Source organism: Tauraco erythrolophus, chromosome 17, assembly GCF_009769465.1.
Source record: "Tauraco erythrolophus isolate bTauEry1 chromosome 17, bTauEry1.pri, whole genome shotgun sequence".
Classification (NCBI taxonomy): Eukaryota; Metazoa; Chordata; class Aves; order Musophagiformes; family Musophagidae; genus Tauraco; species Tauraco erythrolophus.
In genome coordinates this window covers 7008561-7026053 of record NC_141481.1, presented here as the reverse complement: position 1 = coordinate 7026053, position 17493 = coordinate 7008561, and the positions used below count along the sequence as shown (strand labels likewise).

The following is a 17493-nucleotide window of genomic DNA, read 5'->3' as shown; positions in this document are numbered from 1 at the left end:
GTGGCCGTGACCAGACTCCCACTCGCCTCCTTCGAGGGCCCCGCCACAGCTGCCCCGACCCGCACCGGTTCCTGTCAGGGCTCTCGCACGGACAACCGCCGTGTCAAGTCCTCAGAGAGTCTCGTCTTCACCGGCCTCCCCGGACCGGCAAAACCCACCTCAGCCCAGGCCGCGCTCCGCCCCCTCCGCTGCCCGCAGCCCCCTGCGCCGCCCGCGGGGCTCCGGGCGGAGCAAAACTGGCGCCGCAACCACCCACCTGGCGGAAGGCCGGCGCGGGCAGCGGGGCCGCCGGCTCCCCGGTGGCGGTGCGCGGCGGACGGCGCTCAGGCAGCGGCCATGTTGGTGTCACTCCGGCCGGCACGTGGGGACGCGGTCCTCCTCCTACCCACAATGCTCTCCCGCGCGGCCGGCGGTCTGGCCGCCAGGGGGCGCTGCAGTGACGGCGACCCTCGGGGGGAAAGAAAAAAAAAGCACCTGGCAGCGGTGGGATTCGAACCCACGCCCCCGAAGAGACTGGAGCCTTAATCCAGCGCCTTAGACCGCTCGGCCACGCTACCTCCCTGACAACACCTTTTTCGTCGCCACTTTTAATCCAGACTAGCCGTTTTCTGCCCCTTTTCCCCTTCCTTTTCCGTCAGCCTCCCCCCGCCAACCTCCAAGCCCCGGTCCCAGCAGCCGCTCGCACTACACACCCCTTCCGCGTTAGGAATAAAATACTGCGGGTTTTTTCAGCCCCCGTCTCCAAGCAGGTGCCATGGCAGCGGCGCAGTGCGGTGAGGGACGGGCAGGGAGGGAGCCGCGCCCGGCGCGTCCCCACCCCGCCGAGCCCGGCTGCGGGGTCCGGGGGGACAGCGCGGCGGAGGGAAGGGCTCGGCGCGGGCCGGGGCCGGGGCCGAGCTCTGCGGGCCGCCCCGCTGCCACGTGGATGCAACAGCGGTGCGTGGGGTCATCGCCTGGGCACCCCCTCTGAAACGCTGAAAAAATAATCTAAAAAACTATGCGTTTTAGTTTTCTGCTGCAAAGCTACAACGCCCTGAATTTGCAAAGTGAAAAGCCAGCAGACTTTATGGTTGGGGTTTTTTTTTTGCTCGTAGCACAAGGACCAGCATGGCAGGCTGTAGTAGCAGTATCACACAACACAACTCTTGTGGAAAGGGCTAGTAGCACAACTTAGCTGCCTGGTGCCCCATGAAGGTGCCCTTGGGAGTCTCCGTCCACATTTTGCCTGAAAGTCTGGTAAGTTTTCTTGGCGAATTAATGTTATTCTCACCCTTAATGAGAGCTGAAGGGTTGTGTTCAGAGAAAAAATCCAGCTCCTCTAGTGTAAGGCCACAAAGTCTTAATGCAGCTTGATTTAATTCTGTAGTTGTGGCAGTCCATTTAAACAGGATAGAGAAAATAAACCTGCTGGAGCACTCCGGACAGCCTCAGTTCACCCATCTCCCCTGGCACCTCCGGCAGCCTGCCTGTCCCTGCTGCACCCTGCGCTGCCAGCTCTCTTCCCGGCGAGCTGCTGGACACGATCCGGCCAAGAGCCTGCAGCTTTGCACAGTCTTGCTAAAAATTTCATTCACTGCCTCCAAGTACTGAGGAATAACAGCACACACGCGTAAGCCATGAGTGAATGGGATCACCCTCCTTCAGCACTGCGAGTTTCACACCCTCAGTTCAGTGCCGGTTCAGAAGGATGTGGGTTTTTTTGAGAACAGAGGGAGCCAACGCTCATCCTACAGCTCTGGCTTTACAAAAAAGCAGGAGAGGTTCAAGGAGGAGAGAAGGTAGGTGGACCTGAATTGGCTTCACACAGCACATGACCTGCAATCTGTTCAGATGGAAAAGTTTATGTAAAGAGTCTGATTCAGCAGTCTCCAAGCACTTGTCCATGCAGCAGTGGACAGGGTACCATCCACAGCACTGCACGTTCAGGGGGTGGAGGAAAAGTGGTGTGTGAGGGGCTGCATGGAGTATATCTTACAGGTGGTTTCCTCATTGCAAGGGCTGCTGAGTGCCACAGATCCTTTTGCCCAGGCAGTGAGAGGTACCAACGCTCTCCCACAGAAGTGCTTTTCTGCCCTGCCATTGGTGAGCTCAGCCTCTGTCCCCGAAATGTTTGTGTGCCTGGCCACAGAGACACTTGTCCTGAACAGTGAAGGAAGCCTGTGCACCCAAGATTATTCTCATAAAGCCGTGTGTGACACTTACAGGGTTAAGAGCACAGGTCGCCCCTCGAGGCTGGCAGTTGGGTAAGATGATGATTATGGGACTTTTTCCAAATTAAAACAATGAACTTACAGGAGAGCTCAAAATAGCTGCCAGCCTCATTACATCGCTTTCCTGGCATGAGTTAGCCAGACAAGAGAGTAAGAACTCAACACTTGTATTGATTACGCCCAGACTAAAGACCAGGCCTGATGGTTACAAACCCATGAGCTGTCCTCATTAAGTGTTCAGTCCCCAGCAGTGGGAGGCACATGAGATACCCCTGAACTTAAGCCTAAAAACAGCCTGACTCACCACCAGAAGCACTGGCCCTGAATCCAGCCTGAGGGTCGAGCAAAATCCTCTCTTTTAAAATTCAGATGAAAAGTCTTGATTTGGCCCACCTAAGCTACACCTGTGTCTGTCAGCAGTCATTCTACTCTCAGAAGTGAAATTGTACCTGTGGGGAAGAGAGATTTGAATCAGTCCCACAGACCAGTAATTTAAGAAACAGGCAATATTCTTCTTTACATGTTGTAAACTCTGTGTTGTCTGTCTCTGTGCTTTCTGACAGATGCTATCCACACTTCCTTTATTACACTTGCCAAACACTCCAGCTCTCAGTGGCAGCAGCTAAAGACAAGACTTTCAGTGCCAAAATTCACCATTTTTCATCTTAGTGACACTATGGTGAAGAGGCCCTGCTGGGGCTTTTTCGTTACGAGATTCTGCTATTTCAAAGTGCCTTTGCTAGAGAACAATTTCATATTGCTTAAACTATACAGGTATAATAAATTATACCTGTTTAAATAAAGCAATAAAAAAGCAACAGAGCTCCTTTTTAACAGTTTAAAAGGGCTAGTATCAGACAGTTTATTCTTGAACAGAAAGCAGAATAAATCATACTGAAGATGACAATGTATCATTAGATATTCTAGCCATTACAAAAAACTCTCCCACCTCAAATCACAGAGGCCAAGTATTTCCATTCTTTTCTCAGGACTAAGCAAAGACTGAAGGCATAAGGATGCCTCCGTAGAAGTCCTGCAAATGAGCACTTCAGTCCTTACATCTTATCCCCTATTAGTTACAGACATTCCATTTGTAACTGAATGCAAATAGAACAGCACATCAACCATTTAGTTTTCTTGAAGAAAACAGATTGTCTTGGTACACATCTCATTATTTCCTCTCAGTTAGTTACTCCTGACTGTTAAAAGAGAATGAAAGCAGGGATGGAATAATAAAAGGAATAGAGAATTTCTAGCTTGCAATAGTAGGATTGAACTTTGACAAATTACAAAGAAAAAAACAAAAGCAAACCCTCAATGCATTGACTAAAACTCTGCTGAGGAAAGTGACAAAAAGAACAACTTTATTGACCAGCCAGAATGAAACCAGACAAAGTGAATGAGAGGACTAAATGATGCAGGCGATCAGTATTTGCATGTCTGACATACAAACAAAGGCTTCCATCTCCCTGTCCTTACCCAAGCAATATTCCCACTGACATCCGGAAACAGTGAACTCAGATAAGTTCTGGCAGGTTGAGCCTCAGATTTATTTTCACATTTTTAAAAAATACAGCTTTTTATTTATTCATTGTGAATAGATTAAAAATACAGCATATAGCAATATCATTCCAAAAGTCTGTCAAATATATAGTTTTTCTCTTCAAAAGAGCATCATAGAGTAAGTTGTGCATATTTCTGTAAACAACTTCCATTTTCAAATTATTGACAGTCCTATTTATTGTATAGCTAAATAATATGATACCACCTTAGGACAGAAGGTAGTCTACATCACTAAAAAACACATAGTATTTGCAAACAAAGGATTAATCATTGTAATTTTTTCACAGAGCTGTGTGCACATTTACATACCAGATCTACAGAGAACTGTCAGCAACTTCAGCAACTACTCAACTTAGGAAAGTAAACTACACCAAAAAGTATCAATAATTACACTCTATGTCCTTTACGTACACATCTGAGACAGGCACATTAAATCTCCGCTCCTCCCTATATGGTTGGTGGTGGTGTTAGCCATGCTTCCTTCTCAAGGAAAATCTCAAAGACAGCATCAACACCTTATGAAGAAAACAAATCCTTTTGTCTGAATTTGTTATAGTGCCTACACGGTATCGGTTCTGCACAAAACACTGACTGTTTGGCTGTCTTGCAGAGATAAATGGCACATTCACCTTTCATCCAGAGCTGATATTTTAATGCTATGTATGAAAGAGCAAAAAGGCCACATCCAAAAGAGGCTTTAGGCACCTAAAGCAGAACTTTGGAGAGGCAGTTAGAACATCTAGCTGACTTCCGATCCTACAAACTCTGGTTCTATTTCAGCACACTAGGTCCAAAAATTTGGTTATTTCAGTACCTAGCTTAATATCTACCAACTGAGAGCCAGAAATTAGACATTCCTCCGTTAATGGGTGAAGAGCTTCACCCTCACTCTCAAAACAAAACAAAAAATAAAACAAAAAGGCCATGAGCACTACTTTCCGACACCACCTGCATTATACAGCAAGAAAATGTGTCCCTGTGTTGCAAGGCTACTCATACTACAGCTGCCTGGTGGTTACAGCACCCACCCAGAACTATGACATCCAAGGATACCTTTTCCTTCCCTCCTAGAAAGAATTCAGATCTTCCCACCAGACTTCCTTAACCACCAGGATACCACGTCTTTCAGACAGTGTCAGATGTTACCAACATCATGCTTAGATACTGTTTAAACAATAATTCAAGATCCACTTGCCATAAAGACAGTAAATGAGGAGCACAACTTTGGAGCTCAACGATGGGCACTCGCGAAGGAAAGAATGAACTGATTTCTGTTCCCTGAAGGGTTTCTACATTTTACAATAAATTAGTATTACTTGACTATGCAGGCAAGAAGCACCAATGAAATCAACTGCATGATCTAGCAGCCTGCTCAGCTTTAAGCATGGTTTTAAAAGCTTGGCTAAAGTGAGGCTGGTGAGCATTATAGGTCATTCAGTACTTCACAGGGGCTGCCCCTTATTCATATCAATTTACACCCTCAGGAGACTGTAAGGCCAAGAAGACAAAACCTTCCATCTTAATCTCCTGCAAAACAACTGTTAACCATGACCAAGAAACAGGAACAGCTTCTGTGCTATCTGCGTAGATGGCACAGCAGCTTTGGAAATAAAATACTGGACTTGGAAGACATTTATCCCTATGCAATGGTAATTCAACCACCACCATTTATTTGTCGTGCCATTACTGGTTAGGATTATGCAAACAGGACACGGAAATTCTAAGTGTTTGAGGATAATATTGTTTTCTCTTTTTAACCAGATTTTAAAATTTCTCTAAATGGTATTTGAAATCATTCACAGATAAATCACTATTTTAAAGCTATTTAAACCAGATAAATTATTTTCTATACATAGAAGTAGGTGAATAAACTCCTCTAACCTTTTCAAACATCGCTCTGGAAATGGTGGAAAGTCTATTCTCATTTTAAGTGAGATGATCTAGCTTCACTGAGAATTGAGATGTCACTGTAAAAATAACTTCAAATTACTCATATATTACAGATCTTGCTACCATACATCATTGGACAAATATCACATAAGATGAGTAGAATTGTGTACCACTAGGCTATTATATGGTGCAAAATGTGAAAATGAGAGAGATAGTTGGATGCCTCACCTCATCAGGAACACCAGTGATTTTCTGATGGCAAAATATGCAATGTTGGTAATGAATAAAACATATTCCACCCTGAATATCCTCACTGCCAATCTGAAGCATCTTCCCTGCCCCTCCCCAAACTGTAAGGATTCTATCTGGAATTTGTTTGAGAAGAATAACAGAAGTACTCAACAACACCAGCGTAATAGAATGGGACTACTTATTAGAATTAGTAGCTGCGTGCTTAAAGTGAAAATTTACAATCACATGCAAATTTGGTGAGATACACTAAAAACAATGAAGAAATGCTAAGAATTTAGGAAAATGTTTTTCTGTATTTGAGGAGGAGAAGAAAAATGTAAACATGCTGATCATTTGCTGCATAAAAAACAGAACATGTGAAACCTAAACACCAGCTTAATTTTTTGCCAAAAACAAAGCTGATGTTTAGTTAGGTTCAGTTCTAACAGTTAAAAAAATACAAAAGGTCAAGTGTGTCTGTATTACAGCTTTAAAACACTAGCAGAAGTATGCTATGGCACCCTACATATCACTTCCATTTGGATTTCTCCCCTCAAAAAAAATTAACTAACATACAAAAAGAGAAACCGGTAACACCACATAAAAATATATCTTTTTAGCTGCAAATGCAGCAAGTCTATTAACAAAAATTATATACAAGAACTGCTTAATTGCGGTGTCATTCTTCCATCATCGCCCAAGCCTCTTCTGCTTTTTCGTAGTACTGATTTGCCAGTCTGCCTTTCATGGCTTCCATTGCTGCTTCTGCTGCTTCTGTGTACAGCTCACCTGGAGGAGGAAAAGGTATCAGTTATGTTGACAGGGTAAAGAAAAAACGTCTCTTTATCCTGAAGCAATTAAAGGACTAAAAGAGAAATTGAGGTCAATCTACAGGGATGGATGTATGGGTGTATTTTAACAGTGTCAGCAGAGTTCCATCAGCTCGGAATCTGGCTTTTGCCCTTCAAGTTGAAAGTTACAGGACTGGCTGCTGATTGCTCTTCAATATATATGCAAGAATTGGAAATACGACTGATCCACAGGAGCCCCCAAGACAACTGTAAGACTTACATGTCTGACATGCAGATTACACAACAACTAAGACAATGTTGTGTAGGGTCTGGGAATCATGGGTGTAACTCAAAATACAAGCAGCAACCTGCAGTTCAGAGGCCTCACAGGGAGTGAAGGTTGCTCACTAGTGATGCAGGACGTCACAGGATTGGATCTGGCACCGCCCACTACCTCTGTCATCAGCAAGATCTCTTATTTCACTGTTTTCAGCCTTATATCATCCATCATCATTACAGGTTCATCTGCAAATCTGAAGGTATGGACCCTCTATGTTCTGTAACAGCTGAAGCAGGAAATGTATTTTTTGGGTACATGTTGGGAAAAAAAGTGAAGGAAAAGCAGGATTACTGATTACAGAAAAAAAAATTAGGACTCACCTGATCTCTGTGGATCCTTATTCAGGTGGAACCCTCCCGTCATTAACATCTCTGCTTCCCTGGCCAGCAGCAGATACCGGGGCTCATCCTGAGTGCCATCATATTCACCTCCCTCATCATAGTCGGTCATGTTCAGCGCAGCGTTGTACCAGTACAACGCCTCCTTCCAATCCTGTACTCTGAAGTTAAAAATACTTTTTGAAGATGGTTACCTTAGGAAGCAAATGTACTTTGCATTGGACATTCAGAATTCAATTTTGCACTGGCTTCTCAGAGCCTTGATGCTCTCCAAGAAAGCAAACCTTCTCACAGAGGCTCGCTAACTGCACTGCATCAGGTCACTATATCAAATGAGGCTGGGGTCACTTTGTGCAGTAATTACAGAGCAGAAAGTACCAGACTGAAGTGTCTTGCTGAACTCCAGAGTCTGAGCTTTCATTACTAGTTTATGATTTTGGTCCGGCATTTATGCTGGTGAAGATAATTGATTTAGAAACAATCTGAAGTTGCAGTGTGTCTGGTTTCATAAACACTTGAAAACCATCAATTTTCATTTTGAGAATGCTCAGCGCGCTTCCATGAGAAGTTGAATGTTATTTTAAATTTCACCATTGCCAAATGTGTCACTGTCGTGCAAAACAGAAAAATCACGCAAATAACAAAGACATGCTACAATGTAAAAGCAGAAAAATCGGTATCATCTCTTGTTATATTTGGTACTTAAGGAAATTAATATTTGTCCACTTTTAAAAACTCATCTAAAATGCTAAAAAAAAAAATAAACAATCCAATATACTGTGTGGTCTTTTGGCAAATCACAATTTATTTCTCAGTCACAATGCTGATCCTATCCCTTATATCAAGATAGGAGTGCTGGCCAAATTAAGAGAGACTTACGGAGGCAAAAGCATTTGTAAACTTTTAAAAACTTAAAATCATCCTTAATTAAAAGTAACACCCTCAGCATTAAGACTACATTCCTGTGAAATTTCCATTCCTACTTTTATTATGAGAAGCAGTGAAAGACTACAACTGCAACAAATACTTTGTTCATCTGACTGCATCTCGTCTATAGTCACTTTACGACTTCACCTATTTCTCCTGTTCTACAGCTTCTTTCATAGTTTAATTAGAAAAAAAAAAAACACTTCTAAAAAAAATTGTGCTTTTAAAAAGTCACTAAGGAGGAGACGTGGCCACTGCAAAAAGTTTTCATGTATTTTTAGGATACTACATCTCCAGCTCAACTCTTGTGTTCATTTTCTCCCACCAATCCCACAATTTTCAAGTATGCAACTCCCAGTGAAGTCAAAGGGAGTTTTATCACCAACTTCAGAGCAAAAACACTTGGCTCTCATACGGCAACCTCAGTGTGAGGGCTAAACTCAAAACATGCATGTGGCTCCAACACACATGCAGGTGTCCAATAACAGAAGTTATCTCTGATTTTCTTTCTGTGTTGATATATCATGGCCTAAACTCTGCTTTTATTCACACCTGAGTAAGTTTGAAGTAACTCCAAACCACTACTTCATAGCAGCTCTTAATGTGAATGAAAGACATGAAGCAAGTGCTCCTGCACCCCAGCCCCACCGTAGAGTACCACCAAGTTAAGCTACTCAGCCATGCACAGTACCTGTCTGAACCAAGATTTACACCTGTATCATATGCTCTTGCTACCAGAATCATGGAAGGCCGGTCTCCAGCTTCTGCTGCTCTCAGCAAGTAATCAAATCCTTTATTTCTGTTCTCCTTTGTGTCCTAGTAAAACAAACAATACCTTTAAAATGTGTGTTTTAAATAAAACCATCCCTTCCTTCCTCTAACACTAAACGTAGTTTCTCCAAGTCAGTAATGGCTGCAAGCGTTTAGTATGTCTGAGAAACAGGCCCAGCCATGAGAAACTAAGGAGCTGAACAGTAAAGATCACTTCAAAAAACTTCCCAAAGGTATGCAGTAATTTGCTGGCAAAAGCAGGAACAGGTAGCATTTTTTGCTGCTTTGTCCAAGTCCTTAATTCCAAAGTAATCCATTTTCTCTGCAGAGGCTACAGAACACAGACCTACAGTTATTGTTTTGTCTCCATTTCCTGCTATTCTTATGTTATTTTTACAATGGACCACAATTCTGCATTTTGGCATTTTCTTTGATCTTTCTGTTTACCTCCAGAGTGACCTCAGAAAGAATGTGATGTGGCAGCTGAGAGCACATGAGTCCTAACCCAACGATGGCTTCCAGCTCCCCACAGTCTGCAGCATGCTCCAGGTGAAACAGAGCTGACTCCTGATCCCATTCCTTGTCCTTCTCACAGAAACGCCCAGCTTCATGATAGCGAACCATGGCCAAATGCACCTAGAACACAATTGTACAGGAAAGAGACACAAGCATTAAGTGTAGATCTGCTTCTTCAAAAGCCTTGTGCCCATACTTAGGCGCAAAACCACCTCTCTGAGGTGACTACTTAACTAAAGCTGACTGTGTACCTCTGTGACTGAGCAGAGGATTAGTTTGATAACACACAGACTTGGAGCCTGATTTATGCCAGAATAGAGTAAACAGGGAAAAAGCAATGATTATACGCTGTGCAGCTGCCTCTCTGGTTCTGTAAGCTTAGACACATACAGCTTCATAAACTTGACTACTAGAGCTAAAAGACCTAATTCAGCAAGACTGTAGTTGCCACAACATCTTCCCACATCAGTGTGTCCTAAGCATTATCCCAGCAGGTTGCCACACCAGATCACCAGGTCTTAGGGGTATGTCCCAGCATATCTGCTAGAGTCTTGGAGACCTTTAGGAGGGAGTCATAGTTAAAGGCTCTCAGCCTGCAACTGCCTACATGCCAGCCAGCAGGGCAAACAGCAGTGACCATGGGTCACAGACTTTTGTGTACAGCAAGGGCCCTCACAGGAAAGGAATTAACCTGAGGCACAGGAGATCAAGAAGGTTATCCACGGTAAACTCCTCATACCACTGAAGCCTTTATTGTCAGCGGGGGCAGGATTTCACTCCAAACAAGCCATGGGATTTTGAGCAGGTTTTTTTTCTCCCATTCCCAAGGCAAAGGCAGGTTTCTTCTCAAACTGAAAGGTCTGAGTACATCTGAGGCTCTCAGGATATTCAGGAAGATCTAGACCGTGTGTTTTGAGTACAGGCTTAAGCCCATACATAAACCCAAACTTAATTCACATTTGCATTGTCTGGCATAGTCTGGAGTAAAAAGATTTGGTTCATGCTACGATTTTTCAGGAGCTCAACTTTGCCTATTTGCAAGGTATGTGGGTCAGGCACACCATACCTATCCCGCTCTATTTTCTCTGCATGACGCCTCTGGAAAGGCAGATCAACCCATAGCAAAGTCCTTCCCAAAGAAGCCCAGATGTTGCAAGTCCATAAGCAGATGGAATTCATGGGTTCCTCAGCTTCCATGTCCCTTATAAAGTATGATTAGGTGACAGAAAACTATAGACATGTTATTTATTTTCACCTGCACAAATAACTCATGCAGGGCAACACCACTATGTAAGTAGTAAATACAAAATGTTTCTTTCCAGTTGGAAAGAACAGGATTACTAGACCCATCTTACCTTCCCAAGGACTGACTTCCCAATTTTCTTTTCAAGTTCTAGTGCATTGAGCCTCTGAATTTCTTGGGCAACACAGGACGGTCTGTGGATGTGGACTCTGGAAGAGTTGTAGAGATTCCATTTCTCCACACTGATCTGAAATAGGGAAATATACTATTATTTCTATCCAAAATTAAAATTTCCATACTATTCATGTGGATTATCATCCAGAAATCAAAGCCTCCATTAATATTATTACTTAATAGTAAATACTGTAATTTAATACACAGCTTTCAAAAGTCATATTAGTAGCTGGATAAATGGTTATTATTATTATTTCTAATCTCAACATCGAATATCTTCCATGAATGACAGCAGTGAAGCAAAGCATTATGTTTAAGTTCTGAATCAGAAAAACGGTACTTAAAACATAAGCACCTGAATAGTCACACTGGAAACAGTGAGGTTATTCATGCACAAAAAAAATAATTACACCCATAATTTTCTGGTCAGAATTTCAGCTCAAAACATTTTAAACGCTGCTTGTATTCTGCAACTCTAGAAGAACAAAAAGTAACAATGCAGAAGATGATAGGCAGATGCATGCATTGGTGTTTCTCAAGATGTCCAACACAAACGAGAACGAACAATTTTTCAACATAATGGGTGGATGTGAGACAGTAGCTGAAAACAATCATATCAAAATGAAAGCCTTTGGAGGTAAACAGGGGAAGCACAACAGGGAAGGTTACTGGCACAGAACTTCAGACTGTTAAAGCTGTTTCAATTTCCTAAAACAGTAATATATAATGATTACAAGGAAATTCTGAAAAGCGTATCTAAGTAGATTATTCATTGTTGTCAAAGCTCTTTCCTTGCAGAATGGAGTTATTTAAGTTTATAGCCATAGAAACTAATTCACAGATGTGATATTTAGTAAAAATATACAAGAAGGTCTAGCTCAGTTAGATACACAGTGGAGAGAGCCACTATCGCATATTTCAAACACTACATGTTTGTTTTTTCTTAAAAAAAAAAATCATCCAACCATGTATGGGACACAATTCCAAAAATAAAGTGCTGAAATGAAATATAATCCAGCTAGGTAGAAAAAAAAAGATCCATAGGACTATAATTGTTTTTTTTTAAAGTGAGAAACCCATGCATTATCACTAATTTACGTCAAGGGTCAGTTATAGAGGTGACAATTTGTTTATAATAGTACTTTAACTGGAAAATAAAGACAAAACAAAAAGGAAACAACACAGAGTAGTTAAGCTAATATTGATAAACATACTCTGTAGTTGAAAAGGAAGGAAATCTGACATCTGATTTAGTGATGTGAAGTTAGATGGCAGATGAATGGAACAAAGGACAAGCAGAGTGGCAAACTCATAGTCTATGAACATTTCTGCTTTATTTACCCTTGCAGAGCTTCCCAAGCTGTCTTCATCAGATTCATGTCTTCGGTTGTTGTTTGAATGGCCCTATATTAATGTAAAGATTTGCATAATTTAATTTGCAGCAACTAATGTGCACCAGTTAACCTTCTATAATATTCCTATCCAGCAAAATTAATAGTGACAATGACCAAAATCGTTTCCGCTGGATACTTTTCTCTCAGTGAAATCTCAATATAAAAAGAAACATACTGAAATAGTAAAGAATATGGCACACCCAGGCTTTAATCCTGTAAACTCGATATCCCATGACAAATACCTTGTCGCTTCAAAGGTGACAAAAGGAGTGGTATCTTCAGAAGCAGTATTCTCTTTCCTATTTTCTAATTAAATATCTAGTTCAGGTCAAAAAGCATTTATTTAAAAGTTTGCATTTTAAAGGAGTAACCAACTAACCCACAGGAATTCTAAAGTTGCATATTATTAACAGACAACAATATTAAGTTCTGTTGTATCTCAAGCCGTATCAAGTCATTGAAAGTAGATCATATTCATGGACTCCGTATGACAAGAAGCTGGCTACGTTTCTCAAATGCAATACAGAATAGTTAAAAAAACCCCACATGAAACCAATTGTAATGTTTGAAATTATACTCCTGTTACAAGTCTTTTTCCTGTAGAAGTGTGATTAACATTCTCAAGATCAGTAAGTAATTTTCTAATGTGGGAATTCCTTTTGAACTGTTTCCTCTGTTTACAAAGTTTAGCTCTAGAAAAATAAAAAATCAGATTCCTCTATGGAAACAGTTCAAGTATGAACAGGCCCAATTCTGCCAAACTCAGAGCCAGGTTCTTACCCTCTCTCTATGTTCCAGATCTTCTAGCTCACTTCTTTTTTCACTGGGATATCCACTGTCTCCACCGTTTTCAAAATCCTACAGAAGGTAAGAACACAACATCACAGCATTGGCACTACCCTTTGTAAGGATCTCAGTGTGACACATCCCACAGAGAAAACCTTCTGCTGGTTCAATGAGACATGCTGGATGGATATATTGGGTGAAAATGATTGTATGTTGTGCTAGCTCTGACAGACAGAACAAGACTTAATGACCCAGAAGGTACTGTGCAAGTTTGTGTTCTCTCTTAGATATACAAAAAAAACAAACCCACAATCAAGGACTCACACACTTTATCAAACCAAATGTCCACTTAATATAGTTTTCAGTCTTCAGTGGTTGCCAGTTAGAAGATAAAACAGTAACTGACAGCCCCTGGTGCTAAGGCCCTAGTGTTGGAAAATTCCCATTGCAGACTTATTGCGGTCTTCTCAGGTGAGGTTCTCCTACATCCCACAGTACCAGTATTTGCAGAGACCTAATCAATTGGGATTCTGTTTAGCTTTCATACCACAGCAGTTGGCACAAGTGCCAAAGACACAACATGCAGGCAGAGGAACAGACACATACTTTAATTATTTGTTAAAATACGTTAAAATACGCCAGCTGCAAATAAATTTCTGAAGGAAAAAAAAAAGATTGTTTTAAAATAAAACGTTCCTCCTTTATTAGAAACAGCAGATGCATGCAGGTAACACAGCCTGCAGAAATGAAAGCAGGCAGAGTAACTTTAAGTGCTTTTACTGAACAAAGGCTTCAGGCAGTCCTTTAAAGACACATTCATTAACGAATTGCAATCTCATTTTTTGTTAGAAAAACACTCACCCTTTGGTTATCAAGCTGATCATAGTCTTTGTGAACCAAGTTATCTACTTCATTGAATACAGGCCAATCTAGGATGAAAAATATTTGCTTCTTATTGTAAGTGTAACATGCTTGAGGAGAATGCTCTACATACCATCATTTTACCGCAGTTTTTTCACAGAAGCATCTGTGCATTAATTATCTACACAGAAGTACTTTTATTTTTATTTCTGCTCAAAGAAACAAGTATTCTAGACTAAATACAACATGCTGTTGTGTTTAAAACCAACAAAATAAACCAAGTCACTGCCAAATGTTCAGGAACCTCCAAGGAAGTTATGTATGAGGCTCACTCACTAAGCATGTCCATCTTCTGGCTGTGAGGGGTTGCTGAAGAAGGAGAGCAGGGTAGAGAGTCAAACGCTACGTCGCTCATGCTTTCATCTCCAGAGTTTTCAGACAGGCGGAAGAGCAGAGGAGGCCGACTACCAGAGACTGTTCTCACTCGGCTGCTGCCACATTTTTCCTCTGTGCCACGGAGAATTGTTTGAGCAGATTCCTTGGCAAATTAACAAGAAAGTCCCATGAATAATGCTTCTCTGTATTCTAAGCATGCTACATAAGCCAACATTAACGTTTATTGGGGCTCCTCTACAAAAGAGGAGATATAAATATGCACATGTATACATAACTATTTGCTTCAGAAAGTTCTACACCCCAACAAAATATCAAGTCCTGGCATTGTTACGGTCAGAGAGTTTTGTTTAGGGCTGAATTTCATTAAAAGCGTTTTATCAAGTCCAGTTCCCACTAATACCAGTTTAAACTGAGATCAGTTAAAGACAAGCAGTTCCATTCTTTTTTCTCCCCAAATCAGGTTTGTGAGATACAAAACTTCCTAACAATTTCAGCATTCAAAGATATACTTGGTCTTAAATATACAAATATGCATGTGTTACAAGGTTCTCTATTAACTAAAACTACAGCATTAATTCAAGACAAGTATGGATACATCAGCTTTAAACTGCTATATTTTAAATTGCAACATTAGTGATTAAGGTGGTTTTATTTGCCATGTAAATAGCATATTTCAGTTTTATTTACAAGGCTTTTAAAGTTAGAACAAACCAGCTATACTACTTAGTTACACTTTTTTCATTAAGCACTTACAAGCAATTTTTTATTACAATCCAAGGCATCTTTCTCTTTGGCTGAAAGATCAAATGGTGCAAGCCCCATGCTTTTGCAAATCTTGTTGCAGAAATGAGAATGAAAGAACAAGGCCATACCTCGAACACCTACGGCATTTTAGAAAAAAAAAAAGAAGAAAGGGTTTACTCAAAGTTTATATGACAGTTTACGAGAAGTTCCAAAGCATTCTCCAAAAAGCAAAAAGAGAAAGAAAGAGAGAACGTGCTTTGTAGCATATGTAGCTCAACCCACTTCCATTTTATCTTAATGACTGTAAGGGATTTTCTCTCTCTCTGCAAGAGAGAGCGAAAGCAAGTCTGCAAAATCTTCAAAAGCTATGTATGCACAGGATATAATAATAAATTAATCTGGCTGCATGACTGAGAAACATGCCTGAATTTCATCCTGCTTACATAACTTGCTGTGTCCTATTAACAACTTCATGTATGGACACTTGGAGCTTTAAAAATATGCAAGGCTTATCTCTCCACATTCAGCTCTATCCATTCCTGCAATGTGGCAAGAAAATTAAAGGCCACAATTATTGCTCTCACATTGTAGGAAGCTACTTAACTTCATTACTTGTTTGGTTTAAGAATATGCCAGGAGACAGGAGCTCTCACTTTAAACCTGCCCTTGCATGACAGCAGCTCTGTTCAGGGACTCCTTATAACAGAACTTCCCCAACTGTTTGCAAGACTTTCACTCAGCTGTGTAGTGGCTACTCAGCAGACAGCTAGGAAGAGAAAATAAGCATTCATTAGTATGTGAAAGAAGATCATTGATTTTACCTAGGTTGCCATCTCCAAAATCTGTACCGTTCTCTGTATGGATCTGAGGGTCCGTGTAAAGATCTCCAACGCCCTGGATATCAACAATAATGAGTTGGTGTCCAGAGCGTTCAAAGGTGAAGTGACTAAAGGCCTGGGAAGAACCATAGAAGATGTCTGAGAAAAAAACCTCCCTTGATCTACTGAGAACAGCAACACATATTCACCTCTCATAAATGGGCAGAGAAGTCTGATTACCCTATTGGTGAAACATAACTTGCATAAACATCACAACAAAAACAATGAGAGACTAAGAGCACATAGTAGATTGTTTCTCCAACCTGCCTCCACTCAGAAATGGGCTAAAAGAGGCAGGGTGGGAAGCAGCAGTGAGAAGATGTAGAGGAGAAGAGATTGTTTTATTTCCCGTACTGGAGATTGTTTTCCACTACAGTCTTCACGTGAAGTGAAGTGGGGAGCTGCCTGGCAGAGGGAACAACAGTGGGCTCTGAAGCCAGTGCAGAATAACTTCTGCATAAACATCCTGGCTGTGCCTTTGGATGTCCAAGCTCTACAGCCCTGGGACACTGCTTCCTTCTGGCAACTGGCAAAGCTCTGCCATGTTTTGCAAAAAAAAAAAAAAATAAATGTGAGCATCCTCACAAATTCTCCTTCCTCTACTAGGCCCACATTTACAAGAGGTGCCCCTGAACGGCTGATCTGGCTTTACATTTACATATCAGATAATGAAGTGTACATTCGCACACTTTAGATGCAATGTTTCAGGAATCAGATACAAAAAGCCCTTCTCTTTGGCATAAAGCTGAGACATTCAGAATCTTCTGGGAAGGCCTCCAAAAAAGCACTGCCAGGCCTGGGGGAGGTGACTGGTGGTGATAGACAAACATTTTAACTGCAGCAAGTCTCATGGAACATTTTGTTCCCAACCTGTGAAAGCACAGCACTGATTCAGTGTACAAAAGACAGCCCAGAACATATAGCCTCTGCTTACATTAAGCATCACAACAAATACCTTAAAAATAGGGGAAAAAAAATGAAAAGAACAAAGCACCAAGTAAATCACTTCTTTGCTATGCTGACCGCTTTGCATTTTTTTCCAGTATTTTAAAGTTCTTTTACGAGATCCAAGAATCACTTGAAATCTGTACTTGTATCTCTATACGCAATCTCAGATTCACCTATTCAGTGGCTGTAGCTGAAAAAAAACAAAACAGATTCTTATATGCAAATGGATTATATGTTTAGTTACATGAGTTGGATATCTGCCACCTCCTTTAGCATATTACATGAGGCACCAGAAGACTATTTAGTACGTAGTACATGAGAGGTCTCTCTCCCTGCCTTAACTGGAAGAGCATGTGAAACATGTCAATGCCTGCAACTGCAAGCCAAAGGGCTGAAGGTTTCCAAAGAGTATTAACCACGTTCAACTCAACTACAATCAAGAGACACTGAAATGCGATAAAGAAGCACTCAGTGCTTGAAAGAGCAGGCCCC

At 41.4% G+C, this 17493-nt stretch overlaps 2 protein-coding genes and 1 non-coding gene across 7 annotated transcripts in view; all 3 read right to left on the bottom strand.

Moving 5' to 3' along the window:
• Nucleotides 1-282, bottom strand: part of POLR3E (RNA polymerase III subunit E) — a 29946-nt gene extending 29664 nt beyond the window's left edge. For 3 of the 4 annotated variants that reach the window (XM_086622153.1, XM_086622155.1, XM_086622156.1), the window contains exon 1: nucleotides 257-282. The gene's annotated coding sequence lies outside the window, so the exon portion shown is untranslated. Of the gene's footprint in view, nucleotides 1-158; nucleotides 180-256 lie in introns of those variants that run through there. The other variant, XM_086622154.1, reaches the window with a different exon arrangement.
• Nucleotides 283-475: 193 nt separating this feature from the next.
• TRNAL-AAG (transfer RNA leucine (anticodon AAG)) lies at nucleotides 476-557 on the bottom strand. The gene has a single exon. It is a non-coding gene; the product is annotated as a tRNA-Leu (tRNA).
• Nucleotides 558-6346: 5789 nt separating this feature from the next.
• The window catches only part of EEF2K (eukaryotic elongation factor 2 kinase), a 29860-nt gene continuing 18713 nt past the window's right edge, over nucleotides 6347-17493 (bottom strand). For both annotated transcript variants that reach the window (XM_086622132.1, XM_086622133.1), the window contains 11 exons: nucleotides 15997-16129; nucleotides 15185-15312; nucleotides 14372-14573; nucleotides 14036-14103; nucleotides 13169-13246; nucleotides 12336-12398; nucleotides 10933-11067; nucleotides 9509-9697; nucleotides 8982-9106; nucleotides 7346-7524; nucleotides 6347-6683 (listed from right to left, as the gene is read on the bottom strand). In XM_086622132.1, the coding sequence (XP_086478258.1) occupies nucleotides 6574-6683; nucleotides 7346-7524; nucleotides 8982-9106; nucleotides 9509-9697; nucleotides 10933-11067; nucleotides 12336-12398; nucleotides 13169-13246; nucleotides 14036-14103; nucleotides 14372-14573; nucleotides 15185-15312; nucleotides 15997-16129 (1410 nt within the window). In that variant the 3' untranslated portion in view covers nucleotides 6347-6573. The remainder of the gene's footprint in view (nucleotides 6684-7345; nucleotides 7525-8981; nucleotides 9107-9508; nucleotides 9698-10932; nucleotides 11068-12335; nucleotides 12399-13168; nucleotides 13247-14035; nucleotides 14104-14371; nucleotides 14574-15184; nucleotides 15313-15996; nucleotides 16130-17493) is intronic.